The sequence below is a fragment of the Scyliorhinus canicula genome, chromosome 7 (assembly GCF_902713615.1).
Source record: "Scyliorhinus canicula chromosome 7, sScyCan1.1, whole genome shotgun sequence".
In the NCBI taxonomy this organism is placed as follows: domain Eukaryota; kingdom Metazoa; phylum Chordata; class Chondrichthyes; order Carcharhiniformes; family Scyliorhinidae; genus Scyliorhinus; species Scyliorhinus canicula.
The window spans coordinates 88,600,963-88,623,439 of NC_052152.1; the positions used below are offsets into that span (position 1 = coordinate 88,600,963).

The 22,477-nt window shown below is 46.2% G+C and overlaps 1 protein-coding gene across 1 annotated transcript in view; it reads right to left on the minus strand.

Moving 5' to 3' along the window:
* Positions 1 to 22,477, minus strand: part of qtrt2 (queuine tRNA-ribosyltransferase accessory subunit 2) — a 49,738-nt gene that overhangs the window by 14,200 nt on the left and 13,061 nt on the right. The window contains exons 5-7 of the mRNA XM_038802415.1: positions 21,438 to 21,647; positions 10,529 to 10,728; positions 2,300 to 2,451 (exon numbers count right to left, since the gene is read on the minus strand). Coding sequence (XP_038658343.1) covers positions 2,300 to 2,451; positions 10,529 to 10,728; positions 21,438 to 21,647 — 562 coding nt within the window. The remainder of the gene's footprint in view (positions 1 to 2,299; positions 2,452 to 10,528; positions 10,729 to 21,437; positions 21,648 to 22,477) is intronic.

Consider the following 22,477-nt stretch of genomic DNA (forward strand, 5'->3'; position numbering starts at 1 on the left):
AGGGCTAGAATACAAGACCAGGGATATACTTCTGAGGCTTTTTAAGGCTCTGGTCAGACCTCATTTGGAGCATTTTGAGCAGTTTTGCGCCCTATATCTAAGGAAGGCTGTGCTGGCCTTGGAAAGGGTCCAGACGAGGTTCACAAGAATGATCTCCCGGATGAAGAACTTGTCGTATGAGGAACGTTTGAGGACTCTGGGTCTGTACTCGTTGGAGTTTAGAAGGATGAGAGGGGATCTTATTGAAGCGTACAAGATACTGCGAGGCCTGGATAGGGTGGACGTGGAGAGGATGTTTCCACTTGCAGGAAAAACTGGAACCAGAGGACACCATCTCAGATTAAAGGGACGATCCTTTAAAACAGAGATGAGGAGGAATTTTTTCAGCCAGAGGGTGGTGAATCCGTGGAACTCTTTTCCGCAAAAGGCTGTGGAGGCCAATTCACCGAGTGTCTTTAAGACAGAGACAGATAGGTTCTTGATTAATAAGGGGATCAGGGATTATGGGGAGAAGGCAGGAGAATGGGGATGAGAAAATATCAGCCATGATTGAATGGCGGAGCAGACTCGATGGGCCAAGTGCCCTAATTCTGCTCCCATGTCTTATGGTCTCTTAAAAGGGCAGCATGGTGGTTATGCTGGAACCGGGTCCCAGGTTCGATTCCCGGCTGGGGCACTGTCTGTGTGGAGTCTGCACGTCCTCCCCGTGTGTGCGTGGGTTTCCTCCGGGTGCTCCGGTTTCCTCCCACAGTCCAAAGATGTGCGGGTTAGGTGGATTGGCCAGGCTAAATTGCCCTTAGTGTCCTAAAAAATAATGTTAATGGGGGTTGTTGGGTTACTGGTATAGGGTGGATACGTGGGCTTGGGTAGGGTGATCATTGCTCGGCACAACATTGAGGGCCGAAGGGCCTGTTCTGTGCTGTACTGTTCTAATTCTAAAAAAAATGAAAAATACTATGCCTCATTACAGTAAGATGTGCTCCTCTGAGGTTGTGGCTAAGGCACGTTATTGGGAAAAGAATAGGGAGCTGTTGAAGTACAGAATAACTGATCAGGGAGTAACTGATGCCAACACAGGGTTTCTAAAATGGAAAGTGTTCCGTGCCCAGCATTAAACACCTCTCATTTTGATGAATACATCCAAAATGTTATACAATATAGCACAATCGGTTGTATCCCTTCAAAATTAGCAACTTTAGTTTAACACACAGTGGAGTTAACTTAATCAAGTTAACTAAGTTAATCAAGTTAATTAAGGGCCTCACGGTAGCATGGTGGTTAGCATCAATGCTTCACAGCTCCAGGGTCCCAGGTTCGATTCCCGGCTGGGTCACTGTCTGTGTGGAGTCTGCACGTCCTCCCCGTGTGCGCGTGGGTTTCCTCCGGGTGCTCCGGTTTCCTCCCACAGTCCAAAAGATGTGCGGGTTAGGTGGATTGGCCATGCTAAATTGCCCGTAGTGTAAGGTTAATGGGGGGATTGTTGGGTTACGGGTATGCGGGTTACGTGGGTTTAAATGGGGTGATATTGGCTCGGCACAACATTGAGGGCCGAAGGGCCTGTTCTGTGCTGTACTGTTCTATGTTCTATGTTCTAAGTCTCGTTGCGATTGTAGATCTTTATATAAATGCTGAATAAATGGCACAGACCTATTTTCCAGGTTCTATTTGCTGTATCTCTGATTAGGCTGCACCACATAAGATGGTGAATGAGGTGAGACAGAAGCACATCAGGCAGCTGACGTGGTGATGGTCAGAAAACAGAGGCTGATTACGGTGCAAGTGACTCAGGTATTCTCAGTACTACAACCTAGCCTGGGTGCTCAAGGCAGGTGAGAACACATTATACCAAGCCATGAATAATAATATCGATGGACTGCTGTAGATCATAGAATTTACAGTGCAGAAGGACGCCATTCGACCCATCGAGTCTGCACCGGCTCCTGGAAAGAGCACCTACCCCAAGGTTAACACCTCCACCCTATCCCCATAACCCAGTAACCCCACCCAACACTAAGGGAAATTTTGGACACTAAGGGCAATTTATCATGTCCAATCGACCTAACTTGCACATCTTTGGACTGTGGGAGGAAACCGGAGCACCCGGAGGAAACCCACGCACAGACGGGGAGGATGTGCAGACTCCGCACAGACAGTGACCCAAGCCGGAATCGAACCTGGGACCCTGGAGCTGTGAAGCGATTGTGCTATCCACAATGCTACCGTGCTGCCCTGACCATAGAGACCATGACCACTTTTGTTATGCACCGCACACTAACACAACATATTCTATAACTGGTACCTTCCGTCTCTGGGTCCATCTTGTATTTAAAATTGAATGTCAGAGCTCTTCCTTGCTCGGTCATCAGATAGGGGAAGAAACCTTCAAACAAATCCACTCCTCTTGATATACATTCCAGTACTTCATCTGGCTTTCCAATCCCATGGATCAACCTAATATTGGGGGAGGGAAGGGGAGGACGTGGTAATTTGAACAAATATTGCAATATTAAACAGCTATGAGGTACAACAAAATACTCATTTTGGCAGAATCCGGTTAGCTTTGCTGAATAACTATGGTTAAAAGTATACAGAAACAGAAATATTGGAAATGCTCGATCCATGTTTCTGAAATAATTATGAAATGTACTCTGCACCATTTACCACCCTAAATAATATTTCACATTGATTAATTTTGCTTATAAACAAACTTCTCTCACGAAAATTCAACAATGACTTTAACAAATTTCATGCACCATCAACTTACCAAAATCATGGAAGTTTCCTATGAAAGAGTGAAATCAAGTCCAATATTTAGAACCTCTGCTTTTCCTTTCTAACTCTATCCTCATCGCCTGATTTAAGCTGAAGTCCTTATGCAGTTCTCAGGGAGAGCTGCACTGTCAGATACGTCACCTTTCAGGTGAGACTTTAAATCAAGGTTCACCTGTCCTCTCAGACAGATCTCATTACACTATTTGAAAAAAAAACAGGGGAGTCCTCCTTGTGTCCAGGCCAATATTTATTCCTCAATCAACACGACTAAAACAATTTAATTAGTTATCCAACATAGAACATAGAACAGTACAGCACAGAACAGGCCCTTCGGCCCTCAATGCTGTGCCGAACAATGATCACCCTACTCAAACTCACGTATCCACCCTATACCCGTAACCCAACAACCCCCCCCTTAACCTTTACTTTTTTTAGGACACTACGGGCAATTTAGCATGGCCAATCCACCTAACCCGCACATCTTTGGACTGTGGGAGGAAACGGGAGCACCCGGAGGAAACCCACGCACACACGGGGAGGACGTGCAGACTCCGCACAGACAGTGACCCAGCCGGGAATCGAACCTGGGACCCTGGAGCTGTGAAGCATTTATGCTAACCACCATGCTACCGTGTTGCCCTACATATTGCATTTGTAAGGCATTGCTTTGTTGAAATTGGCAGCCTCATTTCTCAGGTACATCCATGGCCCAATGTCAGAAAGAGTCAGTCTCCCCATATGTCAAATCTAATATTTATCCCTCAACTAACATCAATAAAAAGGGTTTGTCTGGCCATTACTACATTGCGCACAGAAACGTCCTACAAATAACAACGCTGCATTTCCTACATTGTGTAGCCACCGAAGTTGGCCATTCCCTCAATACAAAATGGAGGAACGCAAAGCTTGCAGGTTAAAATGGACAAAGTTTGCAGCACAAGCAAGGCTGCACCAAGCCAATGTGTATTCTGTCTGCTAAGAGAGCAGACAGCACCGAAACGAACATTCCGCATACTAATGAGGCAATCTCCGGGATAGTTAACATAGCAATGGAACGATCCCAGGGACAATGGACACAAATAGGGAAGTGATTGCTACAGTGTATGGGAAACCAGACACCCCAGCACCAGCGGGGTTCGAAAACAAAGCACCTGAAGGCCCGCCCAGTAGCCGAGGAACAGCCTCCGTATTGGGGGGATTCAAACAAATCGATTGGGAAGAGACCCAATCGATTTTCAGCAGGTAAAGGGTCCGCCCAAAAGGGCACGAAGCCCTAGGACCTATAAAAGACAGGTCCCACACTTAGTTCGTTCTCCCTGACCAGCCCTCCTCTCTTGACCAGCCCTCTCAACCAGCCTTTTACCGAAGAAGACCTTGACAGAGAGAGGAGAGGTTTGGGACAGCAGCCGCCAGCAAGTAAGTGTCTCACAACGATCGCTACCGGAGATAGACACTCCTGACCCCTTTTTAACCCGTACCAACCTGAAGTCTGCAGACCAGCGCAGAGCAAGAGGCCTTGTCCCCTGATCCGGCAGTTCCCTTTAAGATAAGTATTAGAACATAGAACATTACAGCGCAGTACAGGCCCTTCGGCCCACGATGTTGCGCCATCCTGTGAAACCCCTCTAAAGTCCCTCTACACTATTCCCTTATCGTCCATATGCCTATCCAATGACCATCTGAATGCGTTTAGTGTTGGCGAGTCCACTACTGTTGCAGGCAGGGCATTCCACGCCCTTACTGCTCTCTGAGTAAAGAACCTACCTCTGACATCTGTCCTATATCTATTTCCCCTCAATTTAAAGCTATGTCCCCTCGTGCTGGACATCACTATCCGAGGAAAAAGGCCGTCACTGTCCACTCTATCTAATCCTCTGATCATCTTGTATGCCTCAATTAAGTCATCTCTTAACCTTCTTCTCTCTAACGAAAACAGCCTCAAGTCCTTCAGCCTTTCCTCATATGATCTTCCCTCCATACCAGGCAACATTCTTGTAAATCTCCTCTGTACCCTTTCCAATGCTTCCACATCCTTCCTATAATGTGGCGACCAGAACTGCACACAATACTCCAAATGCGGCCGCACCAGAGTTTTGTACAACTACAACATGACCTCATGGCTCCGAAACTCAATTCTTCTACCAATAAAAGCTAACACACCGTACGCCTTCTTAACAACCCTCTCAACCTGGGTGGCAACTTTCAGGGATCTATGGACATGGACACCGAGATCTCTCTGCTCGTCCACACTACCCAGAATCTTACCATTAGCCCAGTACTCTGCCTTTCTGTTATTCTTTCCAAAATGAATCACCTCACATTTTTCTGCATTAAACTCCATTTGCCACCTGTCAGCCCAGCTCTGCAGCTTATCTATGTCCCTCTGTAACTTGTAACATCCTTCTGCACTGTCCACAACTCCACCAACTTTAGTGTCATCTGCAAATTTACTCACCCATCCTTCGACGCCCTCCTCCAGGTCATTTATAAAAATGACAAACAGCAACGGCCCCAAAACAGATCCTTGTGGCACACCACTAGTAACTGGACACTAGTCAGAGCATTTCCCATCAACCACCACTCTTTGTCTTCTATCAGCTAGCCAATTTCTGATCCAAACTGCTAAATCACCCTGAATTCCATGCTTCTGTATTTTCTGCAATAGCCTACTGTGGGGAACCTTATTTGTGGTATGAATAGTTTAATCTTAGCGTGTGCATGGGTAGTATTATAATTGTATTATAATAAACTCATTTGTTTGAACTTACTAATTGGTGTATGGTTTTATTGCTTTGAACTTGACCTTGAAACTTGTGGCGGTATCTTAACGATAGCTGGCGACTCCAGAGCTAAGTAACGAAACAGAGCCAAATCAAGTGTTAAGCACTCACCCAGAACGAGCAACAATTGCTTGTAAATGCTTTGCGGTGACCTGATGCCATCGGCACTATTTGAATGCAAGTCTTTCATTTCCTACATTACAACAATGGTTACACTTTTAAAAGTACAACACTGACTGTAAAGCACTTTGAGATCTCCAGATGTGCAAGGTGCTTAAAGGTAAATTCTTTTTTCTCTAATTATAACATAATCAATCATTCTTAAAATAATTTGGTTGAAGGGCATGGAGGTTACTTCATCTTGTTGCCTTCTAATGCCACCTGCAGAGAACATACATAGAAAATGGAAGCACGAAGAGGCTATTTGGCCCTTCAATTCTGCTCAGCCATTCAGTATCATGGCTGATCATCAAATTTAATAGCTTGACCCCACCTTGACCCAAGTGCCCCAAGTGCTATATCTAATTCCTTCCTGAATTTACACATTTTGGCCTCAATTACTTTCTGTGGTAGTGAATTCCACAGATTCACCACTCTCTGGGTGAAGAACTTTCTCCTCACTTCAGTCCCAAAAGGTTTGCCCTTTATCCTCAAATTATAACACCTAGTTCTGTACTCCCCCACCATGGGGAACATTCTTTCTGAATTATCCGTCTAACCCTGTTAGAATTTTATAAGTTTCTATGAGATCCTCTCTCACTCTTCTAAACTCCAATTAATATAATCCTAAGCAACTTAGTCTCTCCTCATATGACAGTCCTGGCATCCCAGGAATCAGCATGGTAAACCTTTGCTGCACTCCTCCACATCGCAAAAACATCCTTCATCAGATAAGGACACCAAAACTACACACAATACTCCAGGTCTGGCCTCGCCAATGCCCTGTACAATTGCAGTAAAACATCCTATTCCTATCTTGAAATCTGACCATGACCCAGAGAGTGAATAGAAACAAGAGCAATGTTCATAAAACATAGACAGCAGTTGTTTCTGCTCATTTGGGAGCATTTGACTGAATGTGGCATCAAAGAAGCCGAGTAAAATTGAAGTCAACTGAAATAGAGAGAATATTCTTCACTGACTGGAGTCACACCTAGCACAAAGGGAGATGATTGTGGTTGTTGGAGGCCAATCATCTTTGCCCAAAGACTGATGACAAGTCACACACCCGAATCATTAACTCTGTTTTGCGCTTCACAAATACTCTCTGTCCTGCTGAGTATTTTCAGCATTTTCTGTTTTTATTTTAGTGTGATGAGTACTGAATGCATGCACTTCAACACGAAACAAAAAGCCCAGCACCATCCAGGACAAAACAGCTCACGTGATTGGCATCCATCCACCACTGACACAGTAACAGCGATAGTTAGAATTCAGGGATGCACAACAACAACTAGCCAAGGCTAATCACCCCCCTCTCCCAAACCTGCAACCTCTATCACCAAGAAGGACATGAGTAACAAGCTCCATCTGTACGTTTCCTTCGAGCTCACACTCCATCCTGACTTGCAACATGATGGTTCCTTCATCGTCTATGGGTGAAAATCCTGGAACCCCTTCTCTAACAGCACTATGGATGTAAATACACCACAAGAAATAGATATAGGCTGTTCACGGGTAATTAGGTACAGACAATAAAGGCTGGCCTTGCCAGCGCGCCCAGAGCCGTGTCACGAGCAAGGCCAGTTCTAGTTCCCAATTCCTAATTATTCTTAAACTGAGTGGCTTGCTTGGTCATTTCAGTGGGCATTTAAGAGTAAACCATATTGCTGTGGGTCTGGAGTCCCATATAGGGCAGACCAAGTAAGGATGACAGATTCCCTTCCCTAAAGCGCATTAGTTAACCAGATAGATTTTTATCACAATTGATAATACTTTCATGATTGTTACTGAGATTAGCAATCATATGGATAAACATATGGATGATAACAGAATAGTGTAGATGGGCTTTAAGAGTGGTTTCACAGGTCGACGCAACATCGAGGGCCGAAGGGCCTGTACTGTGCTGTAATGTTCTATGTTCTAATTCATGATTTTTATGAATGGAATTTAAATTCCACCAGCAGTTGTGGTGAGATTTGAACCCAGAACGTTAGCCTGAGCTTCTAGATTAGCTGCCCAGTGGTGATATGCAAATGAGTGAGCAGAAACCGGAGCAGAAAAGGTGTAACTTGCACCAAGACTGACGATTGAGCTCAAAGATGATGTGTGAAGATATACAGAGCATGTTTCCTGCGCTCATCAAACATAAGAAACAGGAACCAGGGTAGGAAATATATCCACTTCTGCTCTTACATTCAATAGATGATCATGGTTAATCATTTACCTCAACTGCCTTTCCCACCTTATTCCCATAGCCCTTGATTCTCTTAGAGCCCAAAGATCTATCAATCTAAGCCTTAAACATATGCAACTGAGCATCCAAAAGATTCACAACCTTCTGAGTGAATAAACTTCTGCTCATCTGAATCCTAACTGGCCAACCTCTTATCCGTAGACTCACTTATCCATCGACTATTTCCCCCTAGCCTTTCCAGCCAGGGGAAACAGCCTCTCAGCAAATATCTCATTGAGTTCTCTCATTGAAACAGACAGAATTCAGGGAGCTCTCAATGGGCTTTATTAACAATGGCGTAGAGATTAAGAGCAAAGAGGTTGTGTTGAACATGTACAGGACACGAGTTATGAAATGAAAATCACTTATTGTCACAAGCAGGCTTCAATGAAGTTACTGTGAAAAGCCCCTAGTTGCCACATTCCGGCGCCTGTCCGGGGAGGCTGGTACAGTAGTCCCCCGTTATATCGCGCTCCGCAATACCGCGGTTCGCGATATACAGCGGGGGGGCTTATGGACCCCAACTGTCAGCTTCCCTCTCCGGATCAAAGTGAGCCGGCCGCTGAAATTGACACTGCTGGCTGATTGGAGGGAGAGAGCAGCCGACAGTGTCAATTTCAGCGGCCGGCTCACTTTGATCCGGAGAGGGAAGCTGCTCTCTCACTGAAACAATCAGCCGGCTGCTGAAATTGACACTGCCGGCTGCTCTCTCCCTCCAATCCAACTTTTAAGTTTTAATGTCTCTGATTGGAGGGAGAGAGCAGCCGGCAGTGTCAACTTCAGCGGCCAGCTGATTGTTTCAGTGAGAGAGCAGCTTCCCTCTCCGGATCAAAGTGAGCTGGCCGCTGAAATTGACACTGCCGGCTGATTGGAGGGAGAGAGCAGAGAACACAGGAGGTGGTCATACGGGCCTCTGCAAGACCAGCATGGTCTCACATCGCCCCTCCCCTCTGTAGCCCTGTATTCTAAAATTAACCCCCATCGTGGATATCCGCGGCTCGGATGCAACGCGGGTGGCTGTCTTGGACCCCAACACCCGCGTTATAAAGGGGGACTACTGTATCAGCTGGAATATTGCGTACAATTCTGAGTGCCACACCAGAAAGGGTGTGAATGCATGGGATAGAGTGCAGAAGAGATTTACAAGAATGGTTCCAGGAATGAGAAATTTCAGCTATGAGGATAGATTGGGGAGTTGGGACTGTTCTCGTAGGAAGAGATGGTGGCTGAGATTTGATAGCTGCTCAAAATCATGAACTGGCTGGACAGAGTAGATGGGGAGAAACCGATCCTGCTCGTAAAAGGATCAAGAATGAGAGGGCACAGATTTAGTGATTCGTAAAAGAGGCAAATGTGATGTGAGAAAAAAAATTTCACACAAGTGGTTTGGGTCTGGAAATCATTGCCTAGAAGTGTGGTGGATGCAGGTTACTTGAATGAGGGCAGCACGGTAGCATTGTGGAAAGCACAATTGCTTCACAGCTCCAGGGTCCCAGGTTAGATTCCGGCTTGTGTCACTGTCTGTGCGGAGTCTGCACATCCTCCCAGTGTGCGCGTGGGTTTCCTCCGGGTGCTCCGGTTTCCTGCCACAGTCCAAAGATATGCAGGTTAGGTGGATTGGCCATGATAAATTGCACTTAGTGTCCAAAATTTCCCTTAGTGTTGGGTGGGGTTATTGGGTTATGGGGATAGGGTGGAGGTGTTGACCTTGGGTAGGGTGCTCTTTCCAAGAGCCGGCGCAGACTAGATGGGCCGAATGGCCACCTTCTGCACTGTAAATTCTATGAATGGAAGCAATGTTCTTTCCCACCCTATTCCCAAATCCCTTGATTCCCGTCGTGCCCCAAAAGTTATTAATCTAAGCCGTAAACATATGCAACAGAGCAGCCCAAAGATTCACAACCTTCCGAGTAAAAAAACTTCTGCTCATCTGAGTCCTAATTGGCCAACCTCTTATCCGTAGATTATCTTATCCATCGGCTATGTACAGGGAAAACACAAGGGAATGACACTAAGTTATGATACTAGTTTGGAGAGCCAGTTGAGACATGGTGGGTTAAATGGCCTCTTTCTGTGCTGTAACAATTCTGTCAGATCATTTCTTTTTTCTCTAAATTCCAGAGACCATAGGTCCATTTTATTTAACATAGATGAGACGGAAACTAAGATAGAAAGGCGTGATACTCATTCTCAAAGTAAAAATACCCACAACAGACACTAAGTCGTGGGTCCGTCTAAGAACCACAGGATGGAGAAAAATCAACGTGTCTGTGATCTAAGGAAGTTTACCACAATAGATTTGTATTTTAAGTACAGCTTTGTAGCTAAAACACAGCCATTGAAAATAAATTGTCCCCAATGATGAAATATTTCCTCAAATATTCAACTGCCTGATGCAGAGTGGATGCAAGGTTAAACCATGTTGAATTAGAAAAAGTATTCAAAATGACATAGAGATGCCAATATCTGTTTGTTGATGATGCCCCTTGACTGATTTTAAATAAAAGTACTGGTGACCGATGCTTATTAATATCTGTTCAATGAAGACACAATGATTGCCACATTTTGCATTTTCCCTTACCTGGGTTTATCTTCAGGCAGTTCTCCTATGACTGAAGAAATTAAGTTCAGTTTGGGGTCATCGTGTAGGCTGTCTCCCTGAAACCCATCCAAAAGGAAGCCTCCAACTGGCCGCTTCACAGTTTCTCTAACAGACCTCAGTCTTTCTTCAAGAATGTCTCCTCCTTCTATTACACCTATAATCTCTGTGTTCTTCAGAGCCTGGTACAAATAATAAACATTAAACTCAAACACCCATCAAATATACCAACTTTGCTTTAATTTTCTGCAACACAACTTTTACAAATATCATTGCATCTCTTATGAAATATTACAACATAAATTAAATTTGTGATTACTACATTTTATTACTTCAAAACCATTAAATGTTCATGTTTCCTTTGACCGGCCTCCCTTTCTCCCCCCTACCTTCACCTAAAGCTACTAAACTGCCAGCTGCCCTCTGTTACCTCAGCAAAGGGGGCATTTAAAAAATGTCGTTCCTTTCTTAATGAAGAAGAAAAAAAAACAAATCAGCTTGTGCTCTTGCTGCTGATTCTATTCAGCTCCCCTATCTGGGAACATAGAGAGCACAGTGGATATATTAAAAAAATGGAGCAAGAGGGGCAAAGAGATAGTATAGGAATAGATGAACAAATAGTACAAAACAGAACCTAAAAGTTTTTGTTTCAATACAAATCGTAAAAGGGCAGTCAAAGAAATGTCAGAGCAGTGAAGGACAAAAAAACGGAGATCTGCTTATGAAGACAGAGGGCATGGCTGGGGTAATAAATCAGTACATTGCATCTGTCTTTATGAGAGAAGATGCTGCCAATGAATGAGTAAAGGAGAAGACAATAGCGATATTGAAGAGGATAAAATATAAAAGAATGACAATTCTCAAAGTAGAATGGTCAGCTGGTCTAGATCAAATACACAAATTTTCAATCCTCCTTGGATACAGGGATGATTTCCGAGGCTTGGAGGGTTGAAAATGTTACAGTAGGCTTCGAAAAAAAATGATGGGTTAAATTTTGCCAGTCTGTCGAATGTTATTAGTGAGGAAACATAAATGACTTCCGGTGGCAGCAAGTAGGTGGAAGTCGTACGTTGGTTGGCTCCTGCTCGAGGCTCTGGTTTTTGGAGTTTAATGCCCAAAATATTGCAGGGGCAGTCTTTGGATAAGCTGGTGCAAGAAGACATAAGGGGAATGTCAACACCCAGTAAAAAGCCACTGGGGAGTAGGGGGCAAGAAGTTCGACGAGTGAGCGGTTCAGCCCGGCAGCAGGAAAGATGGTGGAGGCTGAATCGCTTGGCAGGGCCGCGCCCTTCACAATAGAGACTTTGACCAAGGTGATAGCTGAAGAGTTTGAGAGGCAGTTCGCCAAACAAATGGAGGCGATGCGTAAGGAGATGATGGTTGCGAAGAAGGAGGTGGTGATGGCCCATGTGAAGGTGGCAGTGGCGAAGACATCGGCCGAGGTACGGGAGCAAGGAGAGAAGTTGAAGGAGGTTCTGTCGCAGCATAGTGACCAGTTCACCTCGATGGGTGAGGATCTATGGAGGATGTTGGAGGCCAACAAAGAACTAATAGCCAAGGTGGACCAGCTAGAGAACAGGTCGAGGTGGCAGAATTTGAGAATTGCAGGCTTGTCTGAGGGGGTGGAGTACCCGAGGCTGACTGAGTAGGGCTCATCGGTCGCTCAGGCCAAAGCCGAAGACAAACAAGCCGGCGAGGACGGTCATACTTTTTCTCCACAAATTCCATGTCAAGGAGAAGGTCCTGAGTTGGACGAAACAAAGGCAGAAGGTGAAGTGCGAAGGAGCTGTCATTCATACACATCAGGACATAACTGCAGAGCTGGCGAGAAGGCAGGCGGCCTTTGGTCGGGTGAAGCCAGCACTTGACAGTAAATGGTGTGAGGTTCAGTGTCGTCTACCTGGTGAAATGGCTGTACACAGCTAGGTAATGCACTATATGGTGAGGCTGCAAAAAGCAAATTCACAATTGATTCTATTGTGATAGTTTCATATATTGTAAATGTATTAGCCATTTGCCAATAGCAATGATTGGGACACCTTGGGGATTGATATGTTCAGCAACCCTATTTCATTAGGGCTGTAAACAAGAAGATAATGCATGAGAAATTATTGTTGGAGGTATTCGAGTTGTCTCAAAACACTTGAAAACAACCAGACATTTGCTTCTGACATTAGCTCTAATTGGACATGATCAGTAACATCACAGATGTTTGTCAAGAGTATATTTGAATAATACCGGGTTGCTGCTGGTAGGGTCAGGAAGGAGCTGCTGGGGGCTGGGGGGGACAGAGGTGAGGTGTTGTCGCCGTGGGAACTGGGTCGGGCAGGGGGTGCTGGCCTGGGGCGGGCAGTCGACAGGCTATGGCTAGTCGACATGGGAGGGGGGCGGGACGCCCTCTGATCCGGTTGGTCACCTGGAATGCGAGAGGGTTGAATGGGCCAGTGAAGCGGTCGAGGGTACTGGCTCATCTGAAGGGGCTAAAGGCAGATGTGGCAATGCTTCAGGAGACCCACCTGAAGGTGGCGGACCAGGTCCGCCTGAGGAAGGGATGGGTGGGGCAGGTTTTCCAATCTGGGTTGGATGTGAAGAACCGGGGTGTGGCGATTCTGGTGGGGAAAAATGTGTTGTTTGAGGCATCGGAGGTGGTAGCGGATAAGGGGGGTAGGTATGTTATGGTTAGGGGCAGGCTACAAGGAGAGAAGGTGGTACTGGCTAGTGTGTATGCCCCAAATTGGGACGATGCGGGCTTTCTGAGGCGTATGTTGGGACGGGTCCCGGATCTGGAGGCGGGAGGTCTGATCATGGGGTCTGATCATGGGGGGGGGGGGGGGGGGGGGGGGGACTTTAATACGGTGTTGGATCCTTCACTGGATCGGTCCAGCTCTAGGACGAGTAGGAGGCCGGCGGCGGCCAAGGTACTGAGAGGGTTTATGGACCAGATGGGTGGGGTGGATCCATGGAGGTTTGTGAGGCCGAGAGCACGCGAGTACTCTTCCTTCTCCCACGTACATAGGGTCTACGCTTGGATAGATTTCTTCGTGGTGAGTAGGGGACTGATTCCGAGAGTGGAGGAGGCCGAGTATTCGGCCATTGCAATCTCCGACCACGCTCCGCATTGGATAGAGTTGGAGATGGGGGAGGTGCGGGACCTGCGCCCGTTGTGGCGGTTGGATGTGGGGTTGTTGGCGGAGGAGGAGGTGTGTAGGAGGGTCCGGGCAAGTATTGAGGGGTACCTCGAGGTGAATGATACGGGGGAGGTTCAGGTGGGGATGGTCTGGGAAGCCCTGAAGGCAGTGATTCGTGGGGAGCTGATATCCATCCGGGCACACAGGGAGAGGAGTGAGAGGGATAGACTGGTGGGAAAGATGCTGGAGGTGGACAGGAGGTATGCAGAGGCACCAGAGGAGGAACTGTTGGGGGAGAGGCGCAGCCTGCAGGCTACATTTGATTTGCTGACCACTAGAAAGGCGGAGGCACAGTGGAGGAAGGCACAAGGGGCAGTGTACGAACATGGTGAAAAGGCGAGTAGGATGCTGGCTCATCAGCTCCGCAAGCGGGATGCGGCTAAGGAAATTGCTGGAGTGAGAGACAAGAGTGGGAATGTGGTGCGGAAGGGGGTAGAGGTGAATGAGGTCTTCAAGGACTTTTACGGGGAACTGTACCGGTCGGAGCCAACGGGGGAGAGGAGGGGAATGGAGAGGTTCCTTGACGGGCTTTCTTTCCCGAAGGTGCAGGAGGAGAAGGTGGAGGGGTTGGGTGCGCCGATTGAGCTGGAGGAGCTAGTTAAGGGGATTGGGCAGATGCAGTCAGGGAAGGCACCGGGGCCGGATGGGTTCCCGGTGGAATTTTATAAAAAGTTTGTGGACCTAGTGGGCCCCTTGCTGGTGCGGACACTCAACGAAGCGTGGGAAGGGGGGACTTTGCCCCCGACGATGTCGCGGGCGCTGATCTCGTTAATTTTAAAGAGGGACAAGGACCCCCAGCAGTGTGGTTCATACAGGCCCATATCTCTCCTCAACGTGGATGCTAAGGTGCTGGCAAAAATCCTGGCCACCAGGATAGAGGACTGTGTGCCAGGGGTTGTGCACGAGGACCAGACAGGTTTTGTGAAGGGAAGGCAGCTGAACACGAATGTGCGGAGATTGCTGAATGTCATCATGATGCCGGCGATTGAGGGGGAGGCTGAGATAGTGGTGGCGCTGGATGCAGAGAAGGCCTTCGAAAGAGTGGAGTGGGGGTACCTATGGGAGGTGTTGGGGAGGTTTGGATTTGGTGAAGGGTTCATTAGGGTAAGGCTGCTATATGAGGCCCCGATGACGTGCGTGGCCACGAATAGGAGGAGGTCGGAGTACTTCCGGCTTTACCGAGGGACCAGGCAGGGTTGCCCCCTGTCCCCCTTGTTGTTTGCACTGTCAATCGAGCCACTGGCGATGGCGTTGAGGGACTCAGAGAGGTGGAGAGGCTTGGTGCGAAGTGGAGAGGAACATAGGGTGTCGTTGTATGCCGATGACCTGTTACTGTATGTGGCGGACCCGGTGGGAGGGATGCCGGGGGTGATGGAGCTGCTAGCTGAGTTTGGGACCTTTTCAGGTTATAAATTAAATTTAGGCAAGAGTGAGGTGTTTGTGGTGCACCCTGGAGACCAGGAGGAAGGAATTGGTAGGCTCCCGCTTAGGCGGGCAGGGGAGAGCTTTAGGTACCTGGGGGTGCAGGTGGCCAGGGACTGGGGGACTCTTCACAAGCATAATTTCACCAGACTTGTAGATCAGATGGAGGAGGAGTTCAAGAGTTAGGACATGCTGCCATTATCGTTGGCGGGGAGGGTACAGTCCGTCAAAATGACAGTGCTTCCGAGGTTCTTGTTCCTCTTTCAGTGCCTGCCCATCTTTATCCCCAGGGCCTTCTTTAGGAGAGTGACTAGCAGTATTCTGAGCTTTGTGTGGGCGCATGGGACTCCGAGAGTGAAGAGGGTGTTCCTGGAGCGAGGGAGGGATAGAGGCGGGCTGGCGCTGCCCAACCTTCTGGGGTACCATTGGGCGGCCTATGTGTCAATGGTGCGTAAATGGGTGATGGAGGGGGGAGGGGCGGCATGGAAAAGAATGGAGATGGCGTCATGTAGAGGTACGAGCCTGGGTGCCATGGTAACGGCACCGTTGCCGCTCTCCCCTAAGAGGTTTACCACGAGCCCGGTGGTGGCGGTGACCCTAAGAATCTGGGGACAGTGGAGGCGGCATAGGGGGGGAAACAGGGGGCTCGATGGAGGCTCCACTGGGTGGCAACCATCGGTTCATCCCGGGGAACAAGGATGGGGGATTTAGGGGGTGGCAAAGGGCGGGCATCAGCAAATTGAGGGACCTGTTTATTGGCGGGAGGTTTGCAGGCCTGGGGGAACTGGAAGATAAATTTGGCCTTCCCCAAGGGAACATGTTCAGATACCTGCAGGTAAAGGCGTTTGCTAGGCGACAGGTAGAGGGATTCCCTTTGCTGCCCTCGCAGGGGACGATGGACAGAGTGCTTTCGGGGGTGTGGGTCGGGGAGGGGAAGGTGTCTGACATCTATAAGGTAATGCAGGAGGTGGAGGAGTCGTCAGTGGAGGAGCTGAAGGCTAAATGGGAGGAGGAACCCGGGGAGCAGATAGAGGACGGGACTTGGGCGGATGCCTTGGAGAGAGTCAACTCTTCCTCCTCATGTGCGAGGCTTAGTCTCATCCAATTTAAGGTGCTGCACCGGGCCCACATGTCCGGGACTAGGATGAGTAGGTTCTTTGGGTGTGAGGATAGGTGCACCAGATGTTCGGGGAGTCCAGCGAACCACGCCCATATGTTCTGGGCATGCCCAGCACTGGGAGAATTCTGGAAGGGGGTGGCGGGGACGGTGTCGAGGGTGGTTGGATCCAGGGTCAAACCAGGGTGGGGACACGCGATTTTTGGAGTTGCGGTAGAGCCGGGAGTGCAGGAGGCGAAAGAGGCCGGTGTCCTGGTCTTTGCGTCCCTAGTAGCCCGTTGAAGGATTCTGCTACAGTGGAAGGACGCAAGGCCCCCCAAGTGTGGAGACCTGGATCAGTGACATGGCGGGATTTATAAAACTGGAAAGGGTCAAATTTGCCCTGAGAGGATCAATACAAGGGTTCTATGCAAAAAGAATTCACTGGAAAATGTTTTATTCATTAGTTAGTTGTCTGTTCAGCATGCATGCGGGGAGAGAGAGAGAGAGAGAGAGAGAGAGAAAAAAAAAGAGGGAGAGAGAAAATGGCAGATCAGGACCAAATGGCCTACTCCTGCTTATAAGTTGTATGTTCCTATAAATTGTTCACTGCCCAAAAGTGTGGTGCAAGCAAATTTAACAGTAACTTCCAAAAGGCAACTGGATCTGCAGTGAAATTAGATAGATTTAAACGCAGGTGACATGAAATTCCAGTTATGTTGAAGTTGTCAACCATTCCTGCTGGCAGAATAGCAAATCCCATAGAACGCTGCTCCCGAAATTCCACATTGTATTAGCTGAACTTGTTTAAGGCTGTCCTATGACTGCGCTGAAAAGAGCAGTTAGACCACACAAGAGCCTGACATCATGGAGCGCTGGGTCAGACATCAGGATCATCCAGTGAAAGGACTTGCAAAATCTGCGACTATGGCTAAACCTGCGAGAAAGTTAAAAGTGTTGTCAATCGGAGAGAAGGTGAAATTGATTTAACAGGTGGAAAGCCATACAGTAAAATAGAAAGCAGTAAAGCAGACTTCACAAGTGAGTGATAGATTCCGTCATTAGGTTTGCCCACCATTGTGAAACACAAGGTAAACATCTTGGAACACATACAGGCAATCCCTTCTGCAAGGAAGAGGATGAGAATGGCTGCAAATCCTTATGCTAAAGAAGCTCTATAAATGTGGCTCAAGACCTGCTCACCAATCAATCTTGCTGATCGATACTACTTCCTGTGGCATAATAAACATTCTCGCCCTTAAACGGTCCATAGCAGTGCCCCACACCATCTATGCAATTTTTGTGGGCCTTATAATTGCTTCTCAAACACTGCTCTTTCAGCTCCAGCCTTTGTGCATCCCGTCTTCCTTTCTCCATCACAGGTGGCAGTCTTCAGCTAATCTGGGCTAATTTTCTGGAAGTCGTTTCCTTACACCTTCCCACATCTCCTTACACTTTAAAAAATCTCCCAAGAATCTACAACTGAAACCAAACTTCTTGTCACCCTACTAATCAACACTCTTCTGCGCTTGTCATACATTTACTATTGCCCATCCATGAATCAGCTTAGTATATGACTGTACATTAAAAGGCACTATACAAATGCAATCAATCAGCAAAAATATTTTAGTTATTTTCACATTCTTCTCAGAGAAAGAAAGGGTTTCCATTGCTGGAAAATCTCACTACTGTATGAATTGATAGCATCACAAGTCATGTGGTTTTTAACTGTTTGTTTTCTCAGGGTCAAACACAATGCCATTTGCACTGCAACAACCCCAATGTTGATTATTCTTGTGTCTATTCGACCACCCACCAGCTATGGGTAAACATCTTAGATCTTCACTACATTCCTTCTCACCAGATATACAATAAAAATTGCCAATTGCTTGCTAGCTCACTTTTAGCGTTTAACTGGCATGGTGAACATCCATTTTCGATTTGAGCTAACACACTGATGTTCTCCATTCAAGTTATTGACTTCTGGTTCAAACTAATTACCATTTCGCCGACTGTTTTGTCTCAAACAATTTACTGAAAACTCCAAAACACACATTTGTCAAATTGGGTCCGCTGATTGAAGATCTCTTTGAAGGCTGTAAAAAGCTCAAAACCCGAGATTCCAATTGTTCCCATCTAGGTTCTAACTTCATGCTGCTGCATAGATATACTTCCAATTCTTCTGGCACTGACCATTTTTTCTTCCAGTTTAATGGGCATTTATATTTTGATGAAAGGATATGCCTAAAATATTAATCTTTCTCTTCCCAGATGGCCTGTAGTTTCAATATTGCTTTATTTTTCCTTTAGTGCATTTTCCTCCCCCCGAATGCCATTTTGTGTTCTGTATTAACTGAGATGGAGACAAGCTAAAATTCAAATATTTCAACCTTAAAGCTGTTTGCTTTAAACGCTCATTGCAATTCTATTTTAAAAAGTGTTCGCTGAAAGTTTAAGATGCATTAGTTATTGAGGAATAATATGTTACAATGAAAATATCATCAAGTCGGAGACCATTGGAATCTATGTCAACCCTCTTTACTGCAACTCAGTCTCATTCTCCTGCTCTAGCTCTGTAGCCCTACAAGTTTATTTCCTACAAGTGCCCATCCAATTTCCTTTGAAATTATTGGCTCTCAGCTTTCATCACCTTCATAGGCAGAGTTCCATGTCAAAGTTTAAAAGTGCTTCCATTCACAAGCAATCACTGTAATACACATTGTTAACTCTCTTTCTCTCCTGCTGGATGCTGGCAGACCTGCTGAGCATCCTCTGTTCTTGTTGTGATAGCAATGGACAATTTGGTTTGATTTATGGCACAGTTACATTCTTATGACTAACCGGTTTTAATCTAATCTCACCTTGAGCGGTAAGATGGCATACTGGTTAGCACTGCTGCCTACAGCGCCAAGGACCCAGATTCGATCCCGGCCCTGGGTCACTCTCAGTGTGGAGTTTGCACATTCTCCCCGTGTCTGCATGGGTTTCGTCCCCACAACCCAAAGATGTGCGGGGTAGGTGGATTGGCCATGCTAAATTGCCCCTTAAATGGGAAAAAAAAATTGGGTATTCTAATTTTTTTTAAAAAATAATCTATTCTCACCTGGTTTACAAAGCAGTGCTACACAAGTGTTTGCTTACTGTACAGGGTACTAGGGTTACCAGCCTCCAATGGCTGGATGTCACACATCAAGAGCAACTTCAGTCTAAATCTATCGGTTTTCCCAAAATTATTTTCTTTTCTATTTACCATGGGTCACACAAACGTCCTTAAATCAGTGTGGGAAATGAGAAACTGGCATGCTGCTGCAGTATTAAATATTCTTCGAAGCTTGTGCATCAGAAGAGACTTTTGGAGCAAAAAGGAAGCTTTCATTTGCCACCCTGGCCCAAGAGTGCTCAATACTAATAATGACTGTCTCAACACAATGTGGTCCAGAATTAACATCCCCTCACTGATAGGTTTTGCACTCAAAAACAAACGTAAACTTAAAAGAAACCCTATCACAATAGATCCGAAACCCTAGCTCTATAAGACTTACCCTACTGTCACAAAGTTGCTTCTAATTAGCATTCTAAATTATTTCTTACTGTCTTCAAATATTAGGAAATGTATTGTGTTCTTTTCAATAGGTATCTCATTTTTTGTCGTACACTTCATAAATATATAATTAACAGCTACTTTTACAACATATCCATTTAGCAACATTAAGTAGGCCAAGTTTACCATTTCACTTCAATCATGGGATTCATACTCTCACAAACCAGAAGCACCAGCAAGCATCGTTTCTATAGTAACTCCTCCATCATAACTATTTTAAAGATTCAACAAAATTACTTCAGCCAGAAGAGGCGTATTGGTCTAAAACTTTAATATAGTGACATTTAAGGGGCATCTTGACAAATACATGAATAGGATGGGAATAGAGGGATACGGACCCAGGAAGTATAGAAGATTTGAGTTTAGATGGGCAGCAAGGTCAGCACAGGCTTGGAGGGCCAAAGAGCCTGTTCCTGTGCTCTATTCTTCTTTGTTCTTTGTATTAGCGAACTTGTATGTTTGCTGCATATGTAACTGCAGCCATTTTAACAGTGGCAGGTTGTATGGTTTGCAAGTGTTCTAGTTTAGAGACATGGGACTGTTTATCAACATGCTTAAAACTACCGTGGGCAACACGGTAGCATAGTGTTTAGCACAATTGCTTCACAGCTCCAGGGTTCCAGGTTCGATTCCTGGCTTGGGTCACTCTCTGTGCGGAGTCTGCACATTCTCCCCATGTGTGCGTGGGTTCCCTCCGGGTGCTCCGGTTTCCTCCCACAGTCCAAAGATGTGCAGGTTAGTTGGATTGGTCATGCTAAATTGCCCTTAGTGTCCAAAATTGCCCTTAGTGTTGGGTGAGGTTACTGGGTTATGGGGATAGGGTGGAAGTGTGGGCTTGGGTAGGGTGCTCTTTCCGGGTGCCGGTGCGGACTTGATGGGCTGAATGGCCTTCTTCTGCACTGTAAATTCTATGATTCTAAATCAGGCTCCCACAGTGAAACTGAGAGTCCAATTTACATTTAACAGTTGCTGGTTGAGTTTCCTCAGGACTCGTGAGCAAGAGTGCATAATTTTCCCAGGCAAGGAAACAACTAACATGCTTCTGCCAATTGTAATCTCTTCTCACTGCTGGAATAGGTGACTGGTACCCCAGCCCCAAGGGTCACAGGCTGTGGTCTTCTAGTGCCAGAGTTCCTGTCGACAGGGTTGGCCAGGAAACGCAGGAGAAAAATGTAAATGGGGCCCCGATTTTAAAACAGTCATCACTGGGCATTCAAGGCATAAGATACACTCTCTCTCTCCCCTCCCCCCTGCAGTCACTGTATTAGGATACCACATAAGACGTTGCTGAATATGATGTTTAAGCCACATTTAGAGAAGGCCTGCATTAGTCAAGTCATTATCATTACTCGTGGAATACTCTTTGTTGTCAGGAACATCTTATGTAGGATTCTCACCATTTAAAAACACTAATTTTGAAAAGGCAATCAAAAAATTATAATATTGTCAAAGTTGTGCTTCAAACCTACAACGTGAGGAAAATTTTCTATTTGCAAGTCTTATAAAAACATTTATGATCTTGCTATAGAGAGATTTCCTTTCTGGATGTGATGCATTAAGGACCTTCTTGCCGTCATGTCTTACCTCTGAATTCTGATGCACCTTGAGGCACTCATCCAAGAAGCACAGAGTACGATCCACTGATTTCTTTACCCTTTTCCTTGAAGCTCCTGGAGGCAGAGTTTCACCATCTGCCATGCTTTGGTACCAATCGGCTCTGAAGGCTTGTTGGATTGCCATGAACTTTGACAACGTTATTTCAATTCGCCCACCTCCACCCCACACTGATACGGTCTTTTCAGTTGGAATGATGGAAACAAAAGAGGCATTAGCTCATAAGGCACCAAAAAAATGTAAGAAATGGATTTGTACAGGATTTTAATGTTAAAAATTTCACAAATTATTCCGGGATTAAAAAACTGGTTACTTTTAAAACTACAATTTTAAATCATATTATGCAGACTCCACCTTCTTCACATTTCTACATTCAGTAACATCAGATTTGCAATTTAATATTGCCTACTTTCCTCCCACCAACAGCTCCTCACCCTGCCTCAGTTTACTTTTTTCTTCCCGATGAGATCATTCATTTTTGGGTACTGTTCCAGAAATATGGGAGACCCTTCACCCTAGTTGTGTTGATGCCAATCTTACTTGGGGGCAGCACGGTAGCATTGTGAATAGCACAATTGCTTCACAGCTCCAGGGTCCCAGGTTCGATTCCGGCTTGGGTCACTGTCTGTGCTGAGTCTGCACATCCCACCCGTGTGTGCGTGGGTTTCCTCCGGGTGCTCCGGTTTCCTCCCACAGTCCAAAGATGTGCAGGTTAGGTGGATTGGCCATGATAAATTGCCCTTAGTGTCCAAAATTGCCCTTAGTGTTGGATGGGGTTACTGGGTTATGAGGATAGGGTGGAGGTGTTGACCTTGGGTAGGGTGCTCTTTCCAAGAGCCGGTGCAGACTTGATAGGCCGAATAGCCTCCTTCTGCACTGTAAATTCTATAATTCTATGATTACCATTTACAGTCCCCATACAACCATTCAGCATTGAAGCAATTATCAATCTCAGAATAATCTTATGAAGTAAATTCATGGTGGAACTCCAATTGTAAGGGCTCTTAAAT